This window comes from Melopsittacus undulatus, chromosome 17, assembly GCF_012275295.1.
Source record: "Melopsittacus undulatus isolate bMelUnd1 chromosome 17, bMelUnd1.mat.Z, whole genome shotgun sequence".
Lineage (NCBI taxonomy): Eukaryota > Metazoa > Chordata > Aves > Psittaciformes > Psittaculidae > Melopsittacus > Melopsittacus undulatus.
In genome coordinates, this window is record NC_047543.1 from 5,074,956 (window position 1) to 5,097,243 (window position 22,288).

General features: G+C 62.9%; 2 protein-coding genes across 2 annotated transcripts; one reads left to right on the forward strand and one right to left on the reverse strand.

The window, feature by feature from the left end:
* LOC101877250 (neurabin-2) lies at positions 1 to 12,396 on the reverse strand. Its single transcript, XM_034070345.1, has 10 exons — positions 11,047 to 12,396; positions 8,060 to 8,192; positions 7,860 to 7,980; positions 7,393 to 7,497; positions 6,432 to 6,567; positions 6,188 to 6,340; positions 5,401 to 5,454; positions 4,278 to 4,507; positions 3,311 to 3,407; positions 1 to 79 (listed from the first exon to the last, which is right to left on the reverse strand). The coding sequence occupies exons 1-10, from the start codon at positions 12,271 to 12,273 to the stop codon at positions 26 to 28; spliced, it is 2,310 nt and encodes a 769-aa protein (XP_033926236.1). The 5' UTR covers positions 12,274 to 12,396; the 3' UTR covers positions 1 to 25.
* A 4,011-nt stretch (positions 12,397 to 16,407) lies between these two features.
* On the forward strand, positions 16,408 to 20,369 carry SGCA (sarcoglycan alpha). The gene is made up of 8 exons (XM_034070362.1): positions 16,408 to 16,704; positions 17,549 to 17,691; positions 17,765 to 17,837; positions 17,911 to 18,109; positions 18,329 to 18,491; positions 18,567 to 18,772; positions 19,297 to 19,323; positions 20,055 to 20,369. The coding sequence occupies exons 1-8, from the start codon at positions 16,434 to 16,436 to the stop codon at positions 20,236 to 20,238; spliced, it is 1,266 nt and encodes a 421-aa protein (XP_033926253.1). The 5' UTR covers positions 16,408 to 16,433; the 3' UTR covers positions 20,239 to 20,369.
* Positions 20,370 to 22,288: the final 1,919 nt, after the last annotated feature.

Here is a 22,288-nt window from a genome sequence, read left to right on the forward strand (position 1 = left end):
CCGATCTCTGTGGTTTGTGGGTGACTTAGGTCGGGTTGGAATTTTTCAGTGTCTGCAGCTTGGACTCCAGGTCAGAGATCTGAAAAACAGCAAAGGGACAAGTCTCAGAGGGGGGGGCGGGGGGGGGGACAGGGGGGGGCACAGGGACGGGGGGCGCACAGGGACGGGGGGGGCACAGGGACGGGGGGCGCACAGGGGGGGCACAGGGACGGGGGGGGCACAGGGACGGGGGGGGCACAGGGACAGGGGGGGCACAGGGACGGGGGGGGCACAGGGACGGGGGGGGCACAGGGACAGGGGGGGGCACAGGGACAGGGGGGGCACAGGGACGGGGGGGACACAGGGACAGGGGGGGCACAGGGACGGGGGGGGCACAGGGACGGGGGGGGCACAGGGACGGGGGGGACACAGGGACAGGGGGGGCACAGGGACAGGGGGGGGCACAGGGGGGGGCACAGGGACGGGGGGGGCACAGGGACGGGGACAGGGACACACGGACACACAGGGACACAGACAGAGGGACAGGGACACGGACACACAGGGATGGGGAACATGGACACACAGGGATGGGGAACATGGACACACAGGGACAGAGAACATGGACACACAGGGATGGGGAACATGGACACACAGGGATGGGGAACATGGACACACAGGGATAGGGGACATGGACACACAGGGATAGGGAACATGGATACACAGGGGTAGGGATGAGAATGTGTAGCAGGGAAGAGAGGACACAGGGATGGGGATACAGGGATGGGGATACAGGGATGGGAAGGGCAGGACAAGGGGGACAGGACATGGGGGTGGTGGGAGACAGAGGGATGGGGGCAGCAGGACAGGGACACAGGGACAAGGGCTGGGACAGGGATAGGGACACAGGCTGGGCCATGGGGGCTGCAGTGAGGGCTGAGTCTATGGGGGTGTCAGGGGGTGTTCTGGAGGTGACAGGAGTGGGGGACATGTGGGGGCTCTGATGGAACCGGGGATCCCCCTTGCTCCACTGCACCCTGAGACCCCCCCACAACCCACAGCAGCACTGTAGGATCCGGGGGATGCAGTGATCCCATTACAGCACTGCAGGATCCAGGGGATGCAGTGATCCCATTACAGCACTGCAGGATCCAGGGGATGCAGTGATCCCATTACAGCACTGCAGGATCCAGGGATGCAGTGATCCCATTACAGCACTGCAGGATCCAGGGGATGCAGTGATCCCATTACAGTACTGCAGGATCCAGGGGATGCAGTGATCCCATTACAGCACTGCAGGATCCGGGGGGATCCGGTGATCCCATTACAGCACTGCAGGATCCGGGGATGCAGTGATCCCATTACAGCACTGCAGGATCCCAGGGATGCAGTGATCCCATTACAGCACTGCAGGATCCAGGGGATGCAGTGATCCCATTACAGCACTGTAGGATCCGGGGGATGCAGTGATCCCATTACAGCACTGCAGGATCCCAGGGGATGCAGTGATCCCATTACAGCACTGCAGGATCCAGGGGATGCAGTGATCCCATTACAGCACTGCAGGATCCCAGGGATGCAGTGATCCCATTACAGCACTGCAGGATCCAGGGGATGCAGTGATCCCATTACAGCACTGTAGGATCCGGGGGATGCAGTGATCCCATTACAGCACTGCAGGATCCCAGGGGATGCAGTGATCCCATTACAGCACTGCAGGATCCAGGGGATGCAGTGATCCCATTACAGCACTGTAGGATCCAGGGATGCAGTGATCCCATTACAGCACTGTAGGATCCAGGGATGCAGTGATCCCATTACAGCACTGCAGGATCCGGGGGATGCAGTGATCCCATTACAGCACTGTAGGATCCAGGGATGCAGTGATCCCATTACAGCACTGCAGGATCCGGGGGATGCAGTGATCCCATTACAGCACTGTAGGATCCAGGGATGCAGTGATCCCATTACAGCACTGCAGGATCCAGGGGATGCAGTGATCCCATTACAGCACTGCAGGATCCCAGGGATGCAGTGATCCCATTACAGCACTGCAGGATCCAGGGGATGCAGTGATCCCATTACAGCACTGCAGGATCCCAGGGGATGCAGTGATCCCATTACAGCACTGCAGGATCCCAGGGATGCAGTGATCCCATTACAGCACTGCAGGATCCCAGGGATGCAGTGATCCCATTACAGCACTGCAGGATCCAGGGATGCAGTGATCCCATTACAGTACTGCAGGATCCAGGGGATGCAGTGATCCCATTACAGCACTGCAGGATCCGGGGGATGCAGTGATCCCATTACAGCACTGCAGGATCCGGGGATGCAGTGATCCCATTACAGCACTGCAGGATCCGGGGGGATCCGGTGATCCCATTACAGCACTGCAGGATCCCAGGGATGCAGTGATCCCATTACAGCACTGCAGGATCCAGGGGATGCAGTGATCCCATTACAGCACTGCAGGATCCGGGGATGCAGTGATCCCATTACAGCACTGCAGGATCCCAGGGATGCAGTGATCCCATTACAGCACTGCAGGATCCCAGGGATGCAGTGATCCCATTACAGCACTGCAGGATCCGGGGATGCAGTGATCCCATTACAGCACTTCAGGATCCGGGGATGCAGTTATCCCATTACAGCACTGCAGGATCCCAGGGATGCAGTGATCCCATTACAGCACTGCAGGATCCAGGGATGCAGTGATCCCATTACAGCACTGCAGGATCCCGGAGGCAGGGATCCAGGGCGATGTTGTGGGATCCAGCATGACCTGCATGGGATCCAGCTCACAACACAGGATCCAGGGCGGCCCCATTGCCCATCCACAGGGAACCACTGCGGGATCCTGCACAAGCAGCCTGGGATCCAGCGCCCAAGACAATCCCTTTTGATCCATTATGGGATGTCAGCCCCTGAGGCCCAAACCCCACTGCAATCCAGTGTGGGATCCAGTGCCAGGAGGAGGACAGGGCACGAGCCGGCGCCTGAGCAGATCCAATGTGATCCGGAGCAGGAATCCGCTGGGATCCTGGTGCCCACAGCAGATCCCATGTGATCCGGAGCAGGAATCCGGTGGGATCCCGGAGCCCACAGCAGATCCCCAGTGATCCAGTGTTGGGATCCCGCAGCTGGAGCTCCGTCCGGAGCGGATCCGCTGCACCCATCCTGGGATCCAGCGGCGACGGGAGCCATGGAAGCCATAGGAAGCCATGGGAGCCATAGGAAGCCATAGGAAGCCATAGGAAGCCATAGGAAGCCATGGGCCGTGCGGACGGTGCCGGGCTCAGGGGCAGCCCATGTCCCGGCGCCCGGTGCCCACCTTCTCCTGCAGCTTCTCCATCTCCTCCTTGTGCAGCAGCTCCGACTCCTCCAGAACCCGTCTCTGGGACGTCTCCTTCTTGAGGAACTCGATCTCCCTGTGGGAACAGGGGGTGGGTGAATGTCCCTGCCCCATAGACACCCCATGGACACCCCATGGACATCCCATGGACACCCTACAGACACCCCATGGACACCCCACGGACACCCCATGGACACCCATGGACACCCCATGGACACCCTACAGACACCCCATAGACACCCCATAGACACCCCATGGACACCCCACAGACACCCCATGGACACCCCACGGACACCCCATGGACACCCCATGAACACCCCATGGACACCCCACGGACACCCCATGGACACCCCATAGACACCCCACGGACACCCCATGGACACCCCACAGACACCCCACAGACACCCCATAGACACCCCATGGACACCCCATGGACACCCCATAGACACCCCATGGACACCCCACGGACACCCCACGGACACCCCATGGACGGATGGATGCCCTCAGAATGGATCATGCCCATGGGGATGGATGGATGCCCTGGGAACGGATCATGCCCATAGGGATGGATGGATGGATGCCCTGGGAATGGATCATGTCCATAGGGATGGATGGATGCCCTGGGAATGGATCATGCCCATAGGGATGGATGGATGCCCTGGGAATGGATCATGCCCATAGGGATGGATGGATGCCCTGGGAATGGATCATGCCCATAGGGATGGATGGATGCCCTGGGAGTGGATCATGTCCATAGGGATGGATGGATGCCCTGGGAATGGATCATGCCCATAGGGATGGATGGATGCCCTGGGAATGGGTCATGCCCATGTTGATGGATGGATGCCCTGGGAATGGGTCATGCCCATGTTGATGGATGGATGCCCTGGGAATGGGTCATGCCCATGTTGATGGAGGGGTGCCCAGAGCCTGACGCTGCCCTCACTTTTGCTGGTACTCCTTGATGAGCCTCTTGGCTTTGCTGTACTTGCGCTCCAGGGTCTGGTACTGAGCCTGAGTCTCCTTGAGATGCTCATCCACAGCCTGGCACAGGTTCTGGGCCTCCATCCAGTAACCCTCCAGCTTCTCCATCCGCTCCTTGTTCTCCTCCACGCTCTGCTCCAGTTGGGCCTTCTCAGCCCTCCAGCGTGTCTTCTCCTGCTCCAGGCTCTGCAGCTGGAGACAGCAGCGTCAGCACATGGCATGGACAGGAACAGGCACAGCATGGACAGGAACAGGCACAGCATGGACAGGAACAGGCACAGCAGAACATGGCATGGACAGGAACAGGCACAGCATGGACAGGAACAGGCACAGCATGGACAGGAACAGGCACAGCACAACATGGCATGGACTGGAACAGGCACAGCATGGACAGGAACAGGCACAGCATGGACAGGAACAGGCACAGCAGAACATGGCATGGACAGGAACAGGCACAGCATGGACAGGAACAGGCACAGCATGGACAGGAACAGGCACAGCACAGCATGGACAGGAACAGGCACAGCACAACATGGACAGGAACAGGCAGAGCACAGCATGGACAGGAACAGGCACAGCACAGCACAGCACAGCATGGACAGGAACAGGCACAGCACAGCACAGCATGGCATGGACAGGAACAGGCACAGCACAGAATGGACAGGAACAGGCACAGCATGGACAGGAACAGGCACAGCACAGAATGGACAGGAACAGGCACAGCACGGACAGGAACAGGCACAGCACAGCATGGACAGGAACAGGCAGAGCACAGCACAGCATGGCATGGACAGGAACAGGCACAGCACGGCACAGCACAGCATGGACAGGAACAGGCACAGCATGGACAGGAACAGGCACAGCACAGCATGGACAGGAAAAGGCACAGCATGGACAGGAACAGGCACAGCACAGCATGGCATGGACAGGAACAGGCACAGCACAGCATGGACAGGAACAGGCACAGCCTGGCATGGACAGGAACAGGGTGAGGGGTCTGGGGGTAGATGTGGGGAGATGGAGCTGGGGGTCAGGGCAGAATGAGGGGGTCCCTCCTGCCCAAGGGGTCCAGGACACCCACTCACCTTCCTCTTCAGCTGCTGGATCTCAGCCTCGGTGACCGCGTGTTTGATCTGGAGCTGCGAGAGGAACCAGCCTTCACACGGCCCCATGGTGGGCACAGTGCCCCACACCCCCAGCACCCCCAGTACCCCTGGTACCCCAGTACCCCTGTACCCCAGCACCCCTGTACCCCCAGCACCCCCTGTACCCCTGTACCCCTGTACCTCAGCACCCCTGCACCCCTGTACCCATGTACACCTGTACCCCTGTACCCCTGTACCTCAACACCCCTGCACCCCTGTACCCATGTACACCTGTACCCCTGTACCCATGTACACCTGTACCCCTGTACCCCCAGCACCCCCTGTACCCCTGTACCCCTGTACCCCTGTACCCATGTACACCTGTACCCCTGTACCCCTGTACCTCAGCACCCCTGCATCCCTGTACCCATGTACACCTGTACCCCTGGTACCCCTGTACTCCTGTACCCCTGTACCCCTGGCAGCCCCAGCACCCCCTGTACCCCTGTACCCCTGGCACCCCCAGCACCCCCTGTACCCCTGTACCCCTGGTAACCCTGTACCCTTGTACCCCTGTACCCCTGGTACCCCTGTACCCCTAGTACCCCTGTACCCCTGCACCCCCAGCACCCCCAGCACCCTGGTACCCCTGTACCCCTGTACTCCTGTACCCCTGGTACCCCTGTACCCCTGTACTCCTGTACCCCTGTACCCCAGCACCCCGGTACCCCTGTACCCCTGTACCCCAGCCCCCCCCACACCCCCACACACTGCAGCCCCTCAGCACCTCCTTGAACTTGTGCACCAGCTTCTCGGGGTCCATCTCCACCGGGGACAGAGCATCCTCGTTCTCAGCCAGCTCAAACACCTCAATGGCCATCTCAGCACTGGGGAACATGGGGCTCATCTCCTCCTCCTCGTCCGTTGCGTATTCACCCGTCTGCGGAGGGCAGGGGATGGGGTTTGCTCATGGGGGGTCCCCAGCCTGGCACCCCCTGCATGGGGAGCCGGGTGGGTGCTGTCTCCATCACCTCCTCATCATCCTCAGTGTACTGGCTGTAGCGCTGCTCCATCATCTCCCTCTGCCACCGCTCCTGCTCCAGCGTCTGCTGGATCAGCTGAGCCACCTCACTCTGCTCCCCTGGCTTCTCGCGCCCGATGAGGAACCTGCCGGGATGGGGGTCAATGGGGATGCGGGGGTCAGTGGGGATGGGGGTTCAATGGGGATGGGGGTTCAATGGGGATGGAGGTTCAATGGGGATGGGGGTCAATGGGGATGGGGGGTCAATGGGGATGGGGGTCAATGGGGATGGGGGCTCAATGGGGATGGGGGCTCAATAGGGATGGGGGCTCAGTGGGGATGGGGGGCTCAGTGAGGATGGGGGGCTCAATGGGGATGGGGGCTCAATAGGGATGGGGGCTCAATGGGGATGGGGGTCAATGGGGATGGGGGCTCAGTGGGGATGGGGGCTCAATGGGGATGGGGGCTCAATAGGGATGGGGGCTCAGTGGGGATGGGGGCTCAGTGGGGATGGGGGCTCAATGGGGATGGGGGCTCAATGGGGATGGGGGGGTCAATGGGGATGGGGGCTCAATGGGGATGGGGGTCAATGGGGATGGGGGCTCAATGGGGATGGGGGCTCCATGGGGATGGGGGCTCAGTGGGGATGGGGGCTCAGTGGGGATGGGGGCTCAGTGGGGATGTGGGGCTGCAACCATGGGGTCTGTAGGGGGGGACATGCCAGTGGTGCAGCTGGGAACACCCTTGAGGGACTTGCATTGCTCCCAGTGCAGATGCTGTGGGGCCTGGGGGAGATCCTGGTCTGATGTGGGGTTCTGGGGGGCACTGGGGTGGCACAGGGCATGGGACTGGAGGGGATGGAGGTACTTTGGGGCCGGGGGCAGCCCAGGCTGGGGTCTGAGGTGCTCTGGGCACAGGCTATGGGGCAGGGTCTGCAGGGGGTCTGGGGTCTCCCACCCCCCAGGCCCTACCGGACACGGCCTTTGGTGTTCCTGAGGACGGAGGCAGCGAAGCTCTGGGTCACCCCAACCAGGCTGGTGCCGTCCACCTCCACAATGAGATCGTTCACCTGGATCCTGGGACATGGAGCCTGTCACAGCATTCCCACCCCTGCCGCTCCCACACCAGATACCCCATCACCAGCCATGGGAGGGCTTTGGGATGGGGACATGGAGCCTGTCACAGCATTCCCACCCCTGCTGCTCCCACACCAGCTCCCCCATCACCAGCAATGGGAGGGCTTTGGGATGGGGACATGGAGCCTGTCACAGCATTCCCACCCCTACCACTCCCACACCAGCTCCCCCATCACCAACCATGGGGGGCTATGGGATGGGGACACGGAGCCCGTCATGGCATTCCCACCCCTGCCGCTCCCTCACCAGCTCCCCCATCACCACCCAACCCCATGGGGGGCTATGGGATGGGAACCCTTTACCTTCCGTCCCGGTGCGCAGCCCCCCCCTCCGTCACCGTCTTGACGAAGATGCCCAACTTCTCCAGCCCCATGTCGGCTCCAGCGCCCATGCCGATGATGCTGATCCCCAAGCCCTCCGAGTCTGCAGGGACAGACGTGTCCTGTGCCAACACCAGCACCCATGGAGCCCAGCACAGCCCCAGGGGCAGGATGGGACCCACCTTTCTCCAGCTCCACAGGGAACAGGTCCAGTCGCTCCACCCTCTTCTCCAGCTCATACTCAGCTGATGCAGCCATGGGGTCAACATCCTCATTGCGACGGTCGTAGTCCTCATTGGAGTAAGTGCTGAAGACCTGAGGGTGCACAGGGATGCTCAGTGGGGCTGCAGGATGGGATGGGACAACACACATCCAAGAGGGCATCCGGGGGCAGGGGAGACCATGACAGGGGCAGGGGGATGGTACTGAGCATATGAGACACCAGAGAATCCCCTTCACGAGTCATGTCCTGGGGTTAGGGGAGAGGGAGGGAGGGATGGAGGGATGGGTGGATGGATGAATGGACAGACAGACGGATGGAGGGACACAGGGACAGATGGATGGATGGATGAATACATGGATGGACGGACGGATGGATGGATGGATGAATGAAACAACAGACAGACAGAGGGATGGGTGGATGGATGGATGGATGGACAGACAGATGGATGGAGGGACGCAGGGACAGATGGATGGATGGATGAATACATGGATGGATAAATGGATGAAACGACAGACAGACAGACAGACGGATGGATGGATGAACAGATGAGTGGACAGATGGAGGGACAGAGGGACAGATGGATGGATGGACGGACAAATGGACAAATGAATGGATGCATGGAGAGACAGATGGATGGACAGAGAGATGGATGGACAGACGGACAGAGGGATGGATGGATGGACGGACAGACGGATGGATGGACAGATGGATGGACAGACAGACAAATGGATGGATGGACGGAGAGACGGATGGACCGATGGATGGACAGACGGACAGAGGGATGGATGGATGGACGGACGATGGATGGACAGACAGACGGATGGATGGATGGAGAGATGGATGGACAGATGGATGGACAGACGGACAGAGGGATGAACGGATGGATGGATGGACGGATGGACGGATGTATAGATGAATGGATGGACAGAGGGATGGATGGACAGATGGATGTATGGGGTGTGCAAGCCCTGGCCGCTCTCAGTCACACAGTTTGGGGCAGGCACACTGAGCCTATTGCCCCCTTCTCTGGTCACCCGGCCCCACTTCCCATGGCTCCAACTGCCCCATAGGACAGGGAAGGTCTCCCCTTTGGGGCAGCCTCACCTCAGCCTTCCTGGGCACCCCCATGAAGCCCAGAGCCCAGGAACCCAAACCCCCCCCCCCGCCTGTATTGGTGCAGCCCACCCTGAGCTGGGGCTGCCTCATCCCCCCTGCCTGGGGGCAGGCTCTGGTTCACCCCATTCTGGTGTGCAGGGGGCTCCTGGCTGAGGTCGGATGTGCCACCAGGAGCCAGGGGCAGTGAGTGCTGCATCCCTACCCCCAGGAGGTGCCAGCATCTCTGTCCTGGAGCTGTGTATGGCAGATGTCCTGGGGGGGGGATGGATTAGGGTCACACCACAGACTCAAGGCTGCAATGGGGGCATTGGTGTCAAGGGACAAAGCTCTTGAGACCCACCGATGGGTAGGACCCACCCGGGGGGCACCCAGGGGTGCTGGGGGTGAACAAGCCATGGGCCATGCCTCTATCCCCCCTGGTGCTCACCCTGAAGCCCCCCCCTTGTCACCAGGCCCTGGGGGTCTTGGGATGTGCCAGGGCCTGAAGTGGGTTCCAAGGAGCAGCAGCCAGAGGCAGCAAATGACTATGGGGAGAGGCTGGTGGTGACTGTCCCCATCCCATACTGGTGCCCCAGCCCCTCCTGTGCGGGTGCCTCAGCATCACCCATTGGGTGACCCTTGGGGGGGTCTCCTCCCCACCAGTACCCATGGGAGAGGCTGGTGGTGACTGTCCCCATCCCATACTGGTGCTGGTGCCCCAGCCCCTCCTGTGCGGGTGCCTCAGCATCACCCATTGGGTGACCCTTGGGGGAGTCTCCTCCCCACCAGTACCCATGGGACTCCCCCCATCACCTGGGGTGGGAAAGGGGTCAAAGCAGGAGGTTAAAGGCTGAGCTGTGGGGAGCAGAGCACCCCAAAACCCACCCATGGTTTGGGGCATCTCCCCAAGGCTGCTTCCCACAGGACCAACCCCCTCCCATAGCACCAGCACACGGCGACCACCGTGTCCTGCCCCGGCCATGGTGGTCCCCATGCCCCTGTCCCCATTGGGGCCACCCCCTGCTCTGACTCACAGCCAGAATATAGGCCGGGCCTAAAAATAACCCAGCTCCGGCACAAAGCGACCGCGGCTCCATCGGCCGGGGGGGTCCAGAGGGAGAGAACACCCCAAATAGGGGCACAGCCTCTTCCCCCCCCCCCCATCCCCATCCCTGCTGCGGGGGGAGCATCCTGATGGACCCCCCCAAACCGATGGGGGGGACGGGAAATGCTGCGTCCCACCCGGCTGTGAAGCCACTTCCCCTTCCTGCACGTCCCTGAGGGTGCTGGGAACCGGCTGGGCCTATGGGGGGGAAGAGAGCCCCCAAACCCTGCCCCATGCCTGGGACCCCCCGTGTGGGGGAACCAAGGGACCAATGGGGACCAAGGGCAGGGGAACCAGCACCCAACACACTGAGCATCCCACCCAATACAGCGGTGGGGCTTGGACACAGACATGGGTTGGCTCTGGGTGCTCTGCATCCACCACCATGGGGGGCCAGGGACACCCCCACATCTGTCACATCAGCCTCAGGGTGGCCCCTTTATGGCTGGGGGGGGGGCTCAGGCCATGCCAGGGCTCTTGGTTAGGTGGCCCATTAGCCAGGCCTGGGTGGTCACCCTCCTTCTCCCAGCACCAAGTGGGATGCTGTGCCCCATGGCAGGGGCTGGGGGCACACAGACCACCCCCCACAGCTCCCTAACCCCAGCACCAGCCCCCCCAAAGGGGTGGGGGTCACACACCCCAGCCTGGGTACCCTCATCCTCGGGTACCCCCACACTTGGGTGCTCCTCATCCTTGGGTACCCCCTTGTCCCCAGCTGCTGTCCCCCCATCCCCAGACAGTCTCACCTGGATGGGGGCTGTGCTGAACTGGATCCTGCGGTTGGGAACAGGCTCCTCTTCCTCGGACAGCCCTGGGATCTCCACACAACCGGACTCGGGCTCATAGAGCCCTTCGGCCTCCTCCTCCTCCTCCAGCCCACTGCCCCCCGAGTCCTCCAGCCCACTGTAGGCACTTATGTCCACCAGGTCCGCCTCGGAGAAGTCCTCCTTCTTGGCCTCCTCGTAGCCATTGCCTTCCTCCACCTGCTCTCCCTTGACGCCCTCCTCACCCTTGGCCTCACCAGAGCCCCTGTCCAGCCGGGGCACACCGGGTGCCAGGTCCTCAGGTGCCTTGGCCGGTTGGGATACAGGCGCCGGTTCCGGCACCGCCGCTGCCTCCTCATCCTCACCACTCTCCTCCACCTCCACCGGTTTGATCTTGCAGACCTCCTGCACCCGTGGGGTGTGCGGCTCCTTGTCCCCCGGCCGGACGCTCTTCCCTGCTGCCTTCTCCTCCTCGGGTGGCCAGGACCGGGGCTGGGCAGCGTGTCCATCACCCGGCAGGAACACCCGCGGCCGCTTGCCCATCACCTTGGTGCCCAGGGCTCCGACCGCTCGCCCCTTGTGCAGGTTGTTCCGCAGATCGGCCTTCTCGAACACGGCACTGAGCTGGCTGACGGTGGGTGAGACGGCTTCGGTGTCCAGCTTGTCCAGGGACTCGGTGCTGCCGTTGAACCGCACAACCACATCCAGCTTACGGTCCTGGAAACCGGCTCTCTCCTTGCGCAGCAGCAGCTTGGAGCTGCTGCATTTCTCCTGCGGGCTCCTCTCAAAGATCTTGCGGGTCTCCTGCAGCTTGGAGAAGGGTTTGTCGGGTTTGGAGTCAAAGCGACTGACCCTCTCGGAGACGCTGGTGCCCAGCTTGAGGCTGCCCTGCTCCATGCTGTCGCTGAGGCTGCCGGCCCGGGGCAAGGACAACCGCACCGGCTTCTCCTTGGCCTTGGGCAGGTCGCAGGCGCCCTCGGGGCCGGGCGCCGTCCCCATCTGCAGGAACATGTTCTTGATGCGATGAACGTTGGAGCCATACTTCTTACCCCGGCTCCTCTTGCCGTCCTCATCGGCCTCCTTTGTGGGCGCCAGGGCCTGGATGGTGGCCTCGTAGGCGTTCCGGTGCGGGGACGCGCTCCGGAGCCCCCCAGCGCCCGGCGCTGCCCCCGACGGGGCCCCCCCGCCGCCTGCCTCTGTCCTCAGCATGCCGGCCCCGGGGCTGTGCCGCGCATCGCCCTCCGCGGCCCCACCGGAACCACCGGCACCGCTCACAGCGCCATGGGGAGGATGGAGGATGCGGTTCGGGGATGGAGGATGCGGTTCGGGGATGGGGGACGCGGTTCGGGGATGGGGGACGCGGTTCGGGGATGGGGGGATGCGGTTCGGGGATGGGGGATGCGGTTCGGGGATGGGGGATGCGGTTCGGGGATGGGGGAATGGGGGGGATGCGGTTCGGGGATGGGGGATGAGATCCGGGGATGGGGGATGCGGTCCGGGGATGGGGGATGCGGTTCGGGGATGGGGGATGCGGTCCGGGGATGGAGGGGGGGGGGCAGGCGCCGCCCGCAAACCGGCACCGGGCCGCGGGGGGCTGCGGGCCCGGTCAGGCCATGTCCATCCCGGGGAGGGGGGGGGGGGCCCGGCCCTGCTTCCTTCCTCCCTCCCTTCTCCGCCTCCTCTTCCCCTTTCTCTGCGCTGCCGATGGAGCCGCTGCCTGCGATCCGCCCGCCCCGCTGCCCGCAGAGCCCAATGGGGCTGAGCGCCGCTCGCTCTTCCTCTTCCTCACCGCCGCACACGGGGACCCCTCCCGCAACACGCCCCTCGTGGCCGGGAGCCCCTCCCGCACCGCACCGGGGTCCGCACACCCGGTACTGACATCCGGTGCTGACACCCCCGGTACTGACACCGCCGGTACTGACACCCGGTACTGACACCCCCGGTACTGACACCGCCGGTACTGACACCCCCGGTGCTGACACCCCCGGTACTGACACCGCCGGTACTGACACCCCCGGTACTGACACCCCCGGTACTGACACCGCCGGTACTGACACCGCCGGTACTGACACCCGGTGCTGACACTGCCGGTCCTGACACCCGGTACTGACACCCCCGGTACTGACACCCGGTGCTGACACCGCCGGTACTGACACCCCCGGTACTGACACCCCCGGTACTGACACCGCCGGTACTGACACCGCCGGTACTGACACCCGGTACTGACACCCCCGGTACTGACACCCGGTGCTGACACCCGGTACTGACACCGCCGGTACTGACACCGCCGGTACTGACACCCGGTGCTGACACCGCCGGTACTGACACCGCCGGTACTGACCCCCCCGGTACTGACACCCCCTGTGCTGACACCGCCGGTACTGACACCCGGTACTGACACCGCCGGTACTGACACCCGGTACTGACACCCCCGGTACTGACACCCCCGGTGCTGACACCCCCGGTACTGACACCGCCGGTACTGACACCCGGTACTGACACCCCCGGTACTGACACCGCCGGTACTGACACCCCCGGTGCTGACACCCCCGGTACTGACACCGCCGGTACTGACACCCGGTGCTGACACCGCCGGTACTGACACCCCCGGTACTGACACCCCCGGTACTGACACCCCCTGTGCTGACACCGCCGGTACTGACACCCGGTACTGACACCGCCGGTACTGACACCCGGTACTGACACCCCCGGTACTGACACCCCCGGTGCTGACACCCCCGGTACTGACACCCCCGGTACTGACACCCCCGGTACTGACACCCGGTACTGACACCGCCGGTACTGACACCGCCGGTACTGACACCCGGTGCTGACACCCCCGGTACTGACACCCGGTGCTGACACCCGGTACTGACACCCCCGGTGCTGACACCCCCGGTACTGACACCCCCGGTACTGACACCCGGTGCTGACACCGCCGGTACTGACACCCCCGGTACTGACACCCCCGGTACTGACACCCGGTACTGACACCCGGTACTGACACCCCCGGTACTGACACCCCCGGGACTGACACCCGGTACTGACACCCCCGGTACTGACACCGCCGGTACTGACACCCCCGGTACTGACACCCCCGTGTCTGTTTTGTCCCCTCATTCCCATCCCCGTACTCACGTCTGTACCACATCTGCACCTACATCCCCCCATATCCTCATCATTTTGTCCCCATGTCCCCCCTCCCATCCCTGTTTGTACCCACATCCCCCCCATCTGTCCCCATATCCCCCCATCCTGTCCCTATATGGCCCCCATGTTTGTAACCACTTCCCCCCCATCCTATCCCTGTACCCCCACGTTCCCCCATCCTGTGCCCCTCCCGTGCCCCCCGCTCCTCTCCCCGTGTCCCCCATTCATTGGCACGTCCCCTTGCTCCCACCCCACACCCAAAGGGAGCCTCGTGGCGTCCCCATAGGGCCCCATTCACTCCCTGGGGTGCCCCTCGTCCCCCCCAGGGGTGGCAGGAGGGGAAACTGCAATGGGAAATGGGGGCTCGGGGCACAGTGGGGCCGTGGGGGGACCCGGATGTGGGGGGGGATGTGGGGGTCACCCCCGCACCCCGAGGATGGGGACGTGCGGGCACCAGGACCCTGCACCCCCCCCCACATCACCCGGCGCAGCCTCACAGCCTCTGACGTGACGGGTGTGACGTCACATGTGCGACTTCCACCCCGCCCTGACCATCCCCTGCTCCCCCCACCTCCCCCCAGCCTGAGCTCCCCCCGCACACGTGCACACACACATGTACACACACGTACATGTACACACACGTACACATACATACATGTACACACATACATGTGAGCACATACACGTGTACACACACATATATGTGCACATACATACATGTACACATACATGTGCGCACACACATACATGTACACACACGTACACATACATACATGTGCGCACATACACGTGTACACACACATATATGCGCATACATACATGTACACATATACACGTGCACATACGTGTATGTGCAAACACATACATGTGCACACACATGCACAAACATACATGTGTATAAACGTACACATACATGTGCACACACATGCATTTTCACATACATGTGCACACACCTACATGTGCATACACACATGCATGTGCACTCACACGCATACATGTACACATACATCTGCACACATACATGTGCGTACACATCCATGTGCACGCACACATCCATGTGCACACATACATGTGCAAATACACATACATGTGCACACACATCCATGTGCACACACATCCATGTTCACACACATACATGTTCACACACACACATGTGCACACACATCCATGTGCACACACATCCATGTTCACACACATACATGTTCACACACACACATGTGCACACACATCCATGTGCACACACATCCATGTTCACACACATACATGTTCACACACACACATGTGCACACACATCCATGTTCACACACATCCATGTTCACACACATACATGTTCACACACACATGTGCACACATACATGTGCAAATACACATACATGTGCACGCACACATACATGTGCACACACATCCATGTGCACACACATCCATGTGCACACACATCCATGTTCACACACATACATGTTCACACACATACATGTGCACACACATCCATGTGCACACACATCCATGTTCACACACATACATGTTCACACACACACATGTGCACACACATCCATGTGCACACACATCCATGTTCACACACATCCATGTTCACACACATACATGTTCACACATACATGTGCACACATACACGAGCTCACACCCGTGTGTGCACGAACACTCCCTCCTCGCTGCCACCCAAGGGCACCCCCGTGCTGGGCACCATGGCCCCAAGTGTCCCACACCCCCCTCTGCCCCATCCCGTGCCCCCACTGCCCCCCCATGACCCCTGAGCTGGGGCTCCAGGACCCCCCCCCAGGACCCCCCCAACCAGGGGACACGGGAGCCCCTCGGTGTCCCCCCCCCGTGTCTCCAATGGGACCCCCCCATCGGGCCCCCCACGTCCAGCCCGGCCCTGCTGCCTCTGTCAGTCAGCCCTGGCCCTGAGCCCGGTGCTGGATCATGGAGGCCCCAGCTCTGCTCCTGCTCTGGGTGCTGGGAGGCGAGTGGGGCCCTTACCCATGGGGCTGGGGGGGAGTGGGGCACCCCCAAAGTGGGATGGGGGGGGGGGGGGGGATGGGGGGAGGGGGCAGAGCTGGATGGGGCTCCCCTGGCCCTGTGGCTGGAAGGGTTTGGTACCGGGGGGGGGGGGGGGGGGGGTGAGTGGGACCTCTCTGGGTATTCGGGGCAAGGGGGGGGGGCTGCTGCCGCCATCCTTGTCCCTGTCCCATCCCTGTCCCCTAATGCAGCCCAATGGCTACAAGGGACATTCCTGGTGCTCCTGGGCTCTGGCAATGGGGAAACTGAGGCAGGGAGGAGCTCAGTGCCCAGCCCTGGCTCCAGCCCTGTCCCTGGCCACAGCCACGGCCCCGGGGGGGGCCCAGGACACCCCCCCCGACCACAGGGTCCTCCCTGAGCTCCGCGTGTCCTCCGAGACCGGAGCTGTGTTTGTGCACGAGCTGAAGCGGGAGCTGTTCCTGGAGGCCTTCGTCACCCGGAGTGAGGATGATGGAGGTGAGAGCCAGGACAGAGCAGTGGGGATGGGGGGGGGGTCCTGCAGGGCCTGGGGGGGTTGGGGCTAAGCCTGCTCCCCACCAGTCATGGCACCAGCAGGACCATGTCTCCATCTGTCCCTTCTACACAGTCCTGTAAACTGTCACCCATCCCACCCCCCATCCATCCTATCCTCCATCCATCCTATCCTCCATCCATCCCAACCCTCATCCATCCCACCCCTCATCCATCCTACCCTCCATCCACACCACCCCCTATTCATCCCACCCCACATCCATCCTATCCTCCATCCATCCCACCCCTCATCCATCCTATCCTCCATTCATCCCACCCCACACCCATCCCACCCCTCATCCATCCTACCTTCTGTCCATCCCACTCCCCATCCATCCCACCCCTCATCCATCCCACTCCCCATTCATCCTATCCTCTGTCCACACCACCCCCTATTCATCCCACCCCAGATCCCTCCTATCCCCCATCCCTCCCACCCCACATCCATCTCACTCTCCATCCCCCCAACTCCCATTCATCTCACCCTGCATCGATGCTATTCTCCATCCCTCCCTCCATCCCCCCCCACCACTGCCCCCATTTGGGGCCTGCCGAGCATTGCCCCATCCCACTGTTGAAGTCACCCAGGAGCAGCACACCTTCATCCCCCCATTTAGGCTCTGAGGGTCACCTCCATTGAAGTCATTCACCCCAATAGGGGAGCAGGACCTCCCCAGGGCCCAGCTGCTGCAGGGACCCCTCCTGCTTCCTCTTTGGGACCAGTGGGATGGGGAAGGGCTTGTAGGGCTGCAGCACATGAATCCCAGTGTGTGTGTCCTGGTACCCACAGCCACCCCCATCACCTTCCACGCTCACCTCCGGGACCACCCGGACCTGCCGCTGTGGCTGCGGTACACCCAGCGCGACCCCCACCAGCCAGGATACCTGTATGGCTGCCCCACGGCCACCGAGGTCGGGCCCCACACCATTGAGGTATGTGCCCCCCCTCCAGTCCCTGTGCTGTGGGGAGTGGGGTTGGCACCTGTGGGGTGTTCCCTGTTGGCAGGTGCTGGCGTACAACCGGCTCACCTATGAGACAGCAGCTCAGAGCCTCCTCATCACCATCATCCCTGCTCCACGTAAGGATGCTCACCCCACACCGCACCGCGATGCCCCTGATGCAGTGTCCTATGGGTGCCCCTGTCCCCACAGGTGGGCACCCCCCGTTCCAAGGGGAGTTCCTGGTGGGGAACAGGAACGTGGAGGAGCTGCTGCCTGTGGCCGCACGGGACATGTTCCTACAGGCAACGGAGGGTGTCTGGGAACAGGGAGACCTCCAGGTCATCAATGTCACCTCAGCCCTGGACCGCGGCGGCCGCGTCCCACTGCCCATCGAGGGGCGCAGGGAGGGGTATGAGCAGCACCCGCAGACCCCAGGCTCCATGCGAGGCTATGGGGCTGAGCTGCAGCCACCCCATAGGGTCTATGTCAGTGGGGTCTCACAGACCCCATCCTCCATGGGTGGCTATGGGGCTGAGCTGCAGCCACCCCATAGGGTCTATGTCAGTGGGGTCCCACAGACCCCAGGCTCCATGCGAGGCTATGGGGCTGACCTGCAGCCGCCCCACAGGGTCTATGTGTCCGTGGGGTCCCACGGCCCCTTCTCGGGGTGTCTGACATCAGCCTCTTCATCGCGGAGCCGCTTCCTGTGCAGCCTGGGCCAGCAGCCTCTTGCCTCCTGCTACGACACCTTCGCCCCCCACTTCTCCATCCAATGGTGCAACCTCACCCTGGTGAGACCCCCGTGTCCCCCCCCCCCCCCAATGGCAGCCGCGGGGACCCCACCGGTAACCATCACCCCCCTGCAGCTGCAGGTCCAGCCCAGCCCCACAGAGCCGGGGCCCGTGTGGGGCTCGGGGGTGCTGGAGGAGGGGGGGGGTTTCCAGCCCCCCACCGAGGAGCCCCCCCCGGACCTGCTGCCCCAGTTCCTGCTGACGCTGCTGGTGCCGCTGGTGGTGGCTGCTCTGCTCTGCCTGTTCCTGGGACACCTCATGTGCTGCCGCAGGGAGGGAGTGTGAGTCGGGGGTCCCCATACATGGGTGCCCCCCCCCGGCCATGGGGACCCATTAGGGTCCCCACACATGGGTGCCCCCCCCCGGCCATGGGGGCCCATTAGGGTCCCCACACATGGGTTCCCCCCCCCGGCCATGGGGGCCCATTAGGGTCCCCACACGTGGGTGCCCCCCCCCGGCCATGGGGGCCCATTAGGGTCCCCACACATGGGTGCCCCCCCCAGGCCATGGGGGCCCATTAGGGTCCCCACACATGGGTGCCCCCCCCCCGGCCATGGGGGCCCATTAGGGTCCCCACACATGGGTGCCCCCCCCAGGCCATGGGGGCCCATTAGGGTCCCCACACATGGGTGCCCCCCCCGGCCATGGGGGCCCATTAGGGTCCCCACACATGGGTGCCCCCCCCCCCGGCCATGGGGGCCCATTAGGGTCCCCACACATGGATGCCCCCCCCCGGCCATGGGGCCCAGGGCAGGCTGGGGGGTGAGAGCCCTGAACCATTGTTCCATTTTCCTCTGTTTTATAGGCAAAAACGGGACCTGGAGACGTCTGAGTAAGTCCCTGCACTGGGGATGGGGCTGGGGGAGCTGGGGGGGTTGTCATGGCCAAGCATGGGGCAGGAACAGGGATGGGAGCAGTTATCTGGTGGGGCATGAGGGTGTCCCCATCCCAAAGGTACCCCCGATCCCCCCTCCTCCCCTCCCCAAAGGTGGTGTCCCCAGTAACCCCCCATGGACACTGGGCTGGAGCACAAGAGCTGGTTTACTTCTTCTATAGCCTTGCAGGACTCAACAGCACTGAGGAGGACCCACAGATGGAGGGGCAGACCCCAGTGATGAGGGACCGACCCCAGAGATGGGGTGCAGACCCCAAGGCTGGGTTCCAGACCCCAGTAATGGAGGACCAACCCCCATGATGGGGTGCAGACCCCAGTGATGAGGGACCAACCCCAGTGATGGGGTGCAGACCCCAGTGATGGGGCGCAGACCCCAGTGATGAGGGACCAACCCCAGTGATGGGGTGCAGACCCCAGTGATGAGGGACCAACCCCAGTGATGGGGTGCAGACCCCAGTGATGGGGTGCAGACCCCAGTAATGGGGGACCGACCCCAGTGATGGGGTGCAGACATCAGTGATGAGGTGCAGACCCCAAAGCTGGGTGGCCATACGCCACTGATGGGGAGCAAACAGCTCATAATGGGGTACCAGAGCCCACCAAGCCCCTTCCCCAAAGGCTGTGGGGGGAAGGAGGTGGCTCAGCACCCACTTGTCCTTGCCCCACAGCATCCAGCTGTTCCACCACACCACGATCCATGGGGACACGCAGGAGCTGAGGCTCATGGCTGGCAGCAGGGATGTCCCACAGCCCCTATCCACCCTCCCCATGTTCAATGTGCGCACGGGGCAGCGCATCAACCCCATGGCTGCAGCCGCGGATGGAGCCCGAGTCCCGCTGCTCCCGCAGTGATGCCGGGACAAGGACACAGCCCCAGGGACAGGGATGGGTGAAGGGGTGTCCGGATACCTCTGTGGGGACCCCGTAGTTGTCACCTCCTTGGGGGTCCCCTCCGTGTGTGGGTTTGAGCTGATAAAGTGATTGAGTGATGGATGTGGCTTTTCTGCTTTATTGTTGGCTGTTTGGGGGGGGGTGAAGGGGGAGGGTTTGGGGCGCAGCTGCTGCCGGCATCCTCTTCACCCCATCCAGCCCCAGTTCTGTGGGGCTGGGGTCCTGGTCCACCCTCCCCATTGCTGCACGTTCACTGCTCTGCCGCCCTTCCCATCTGCTTCACTGGGTGCCCTCCTGCTTCATCCATGACCCCCCCAAGCCCTGGGGAGGGAGAGGGGCTCGTGGGGAGTAGGGATGGGGATAGGAACAGGGACAAGAGGGGGAACGCGTTCCCAGGGCCCCCCAATGGCACCCGAAGCACCCCAATGGCACCCGCAGCACCCCAATGACACCCGCAGCATCCCAATGGCACCCGCAGCACCCCAATGACACCCGCAGCATCCCAATGGCACCCGCAGCATCCCAATGGTTCCCGCAGCACCCCAATGGCACCCGCAGGTCCCCAATGGCACCCACAGCATCCCAATGGTTCCCGCAGCATCCCAATGGCACCCGCAGCATCCCAATGGCACCCGCAGCACCCCAATGGCACCCGCAGCATCCCAATGGCACCCGCAGCACCCCAATGGCACCCGCAGCATCCCAATGGCACCCGCAGCACCCCAATGGCACCCGCAGCATCCCAATGGCACCCGCAGCACCCCAATGGCACCCGCAGCACCCCAATGGCACCCGCAGCATCCCAATAGCACCCGCAGCATCCCAATGGCACCCGCAGCACCCCAATGGCTCCCGCAGCATCCCAATGGCACCCGCAGCACCCCAATGGCTCCCACAGCATCCCAATGGCACCCGCAGCACCCCAATGGCACCCGCAGCATCCCAATGGCACCCGCAGCACCCCAATGGCTCCCGCAGCATCCCAATGGCACCCGCAGCACCCCAATGGCACCCGCAGCACCCCAATGGCACCCGCAGCACCCCAATAGCTCCCGTAGCACCCCAATGGCACCCGCAGCACCCCAATGGCTCCCGCAGCATCCCAATGGCACCCGCAGCACCTCAATGGCACCCGCAGCATCCCAATGGCACCCGCAGCACCCCAATGGCTCCCGTAGCACCCCAATGGCACCCGCAGCACCTCAATGGCACCCGCAGCACCCCAATGGCTCCCGCAGCATCCCAATGGCACCCGCAGCATCCCAATGGCACCCGCAGCACCCCAATGGCTCCCGGCTCACCTGGGTCCGTGTGCTCTGCAGGACGGTGCCTGGAGCTGCCCCCTTCCACCGTGCAGACCCAGGCATCCTGCTCAGCACCCCCAGACCCCTCCCCGGCCCCGGGGGTCCCCTCGGCCCAGCCCCTCACCTCCAAAGAAAGAGGCTCTTTCAGAGCGGCCCCCTCTGCACGGGGCAGGCGCCGGGGGGGGGTTAAGAAAACACGGGGGGGGCCCAGGGAGGAACAAGGGGAACCATTGATGGGAGAGGAGAAAGGAGCCATTGAGGTCCTGTCCTGGTGCCTGCGCAGCCCCGAGCCCGCAGTGGGTAACGTGGGGGGCACAGGCATGAGCTGCTGGTGCTGCCCGGCTGCCCTTGACCAGGGGTTGGGCACAGCGGGAGCTGGGCTGGATGGTGCTGGCATGGGGGGAACCTGCAGTGGGTGCAGGGGGCGTGCACTGTGGCACCCATGTGCCATGGCACCCATACACCATGGCATCCATGCACTGTAGCACCCACGCACCATGGCACCCATGCACTGCAGCACCCATGCACCATGGCACCCATGCACTGTAGCACCCATGCACTGTAGCACCCATGCACTGTAGCACCCATGCACCGTAGCACCCATGCACTGTAGCACCCATGCACTGTAGCACCCATGCACCATGGCACCCATGCACTGTAGCACCCATGCACCGTGGCAACCATGCACTGCAGCACCCATGCACCAT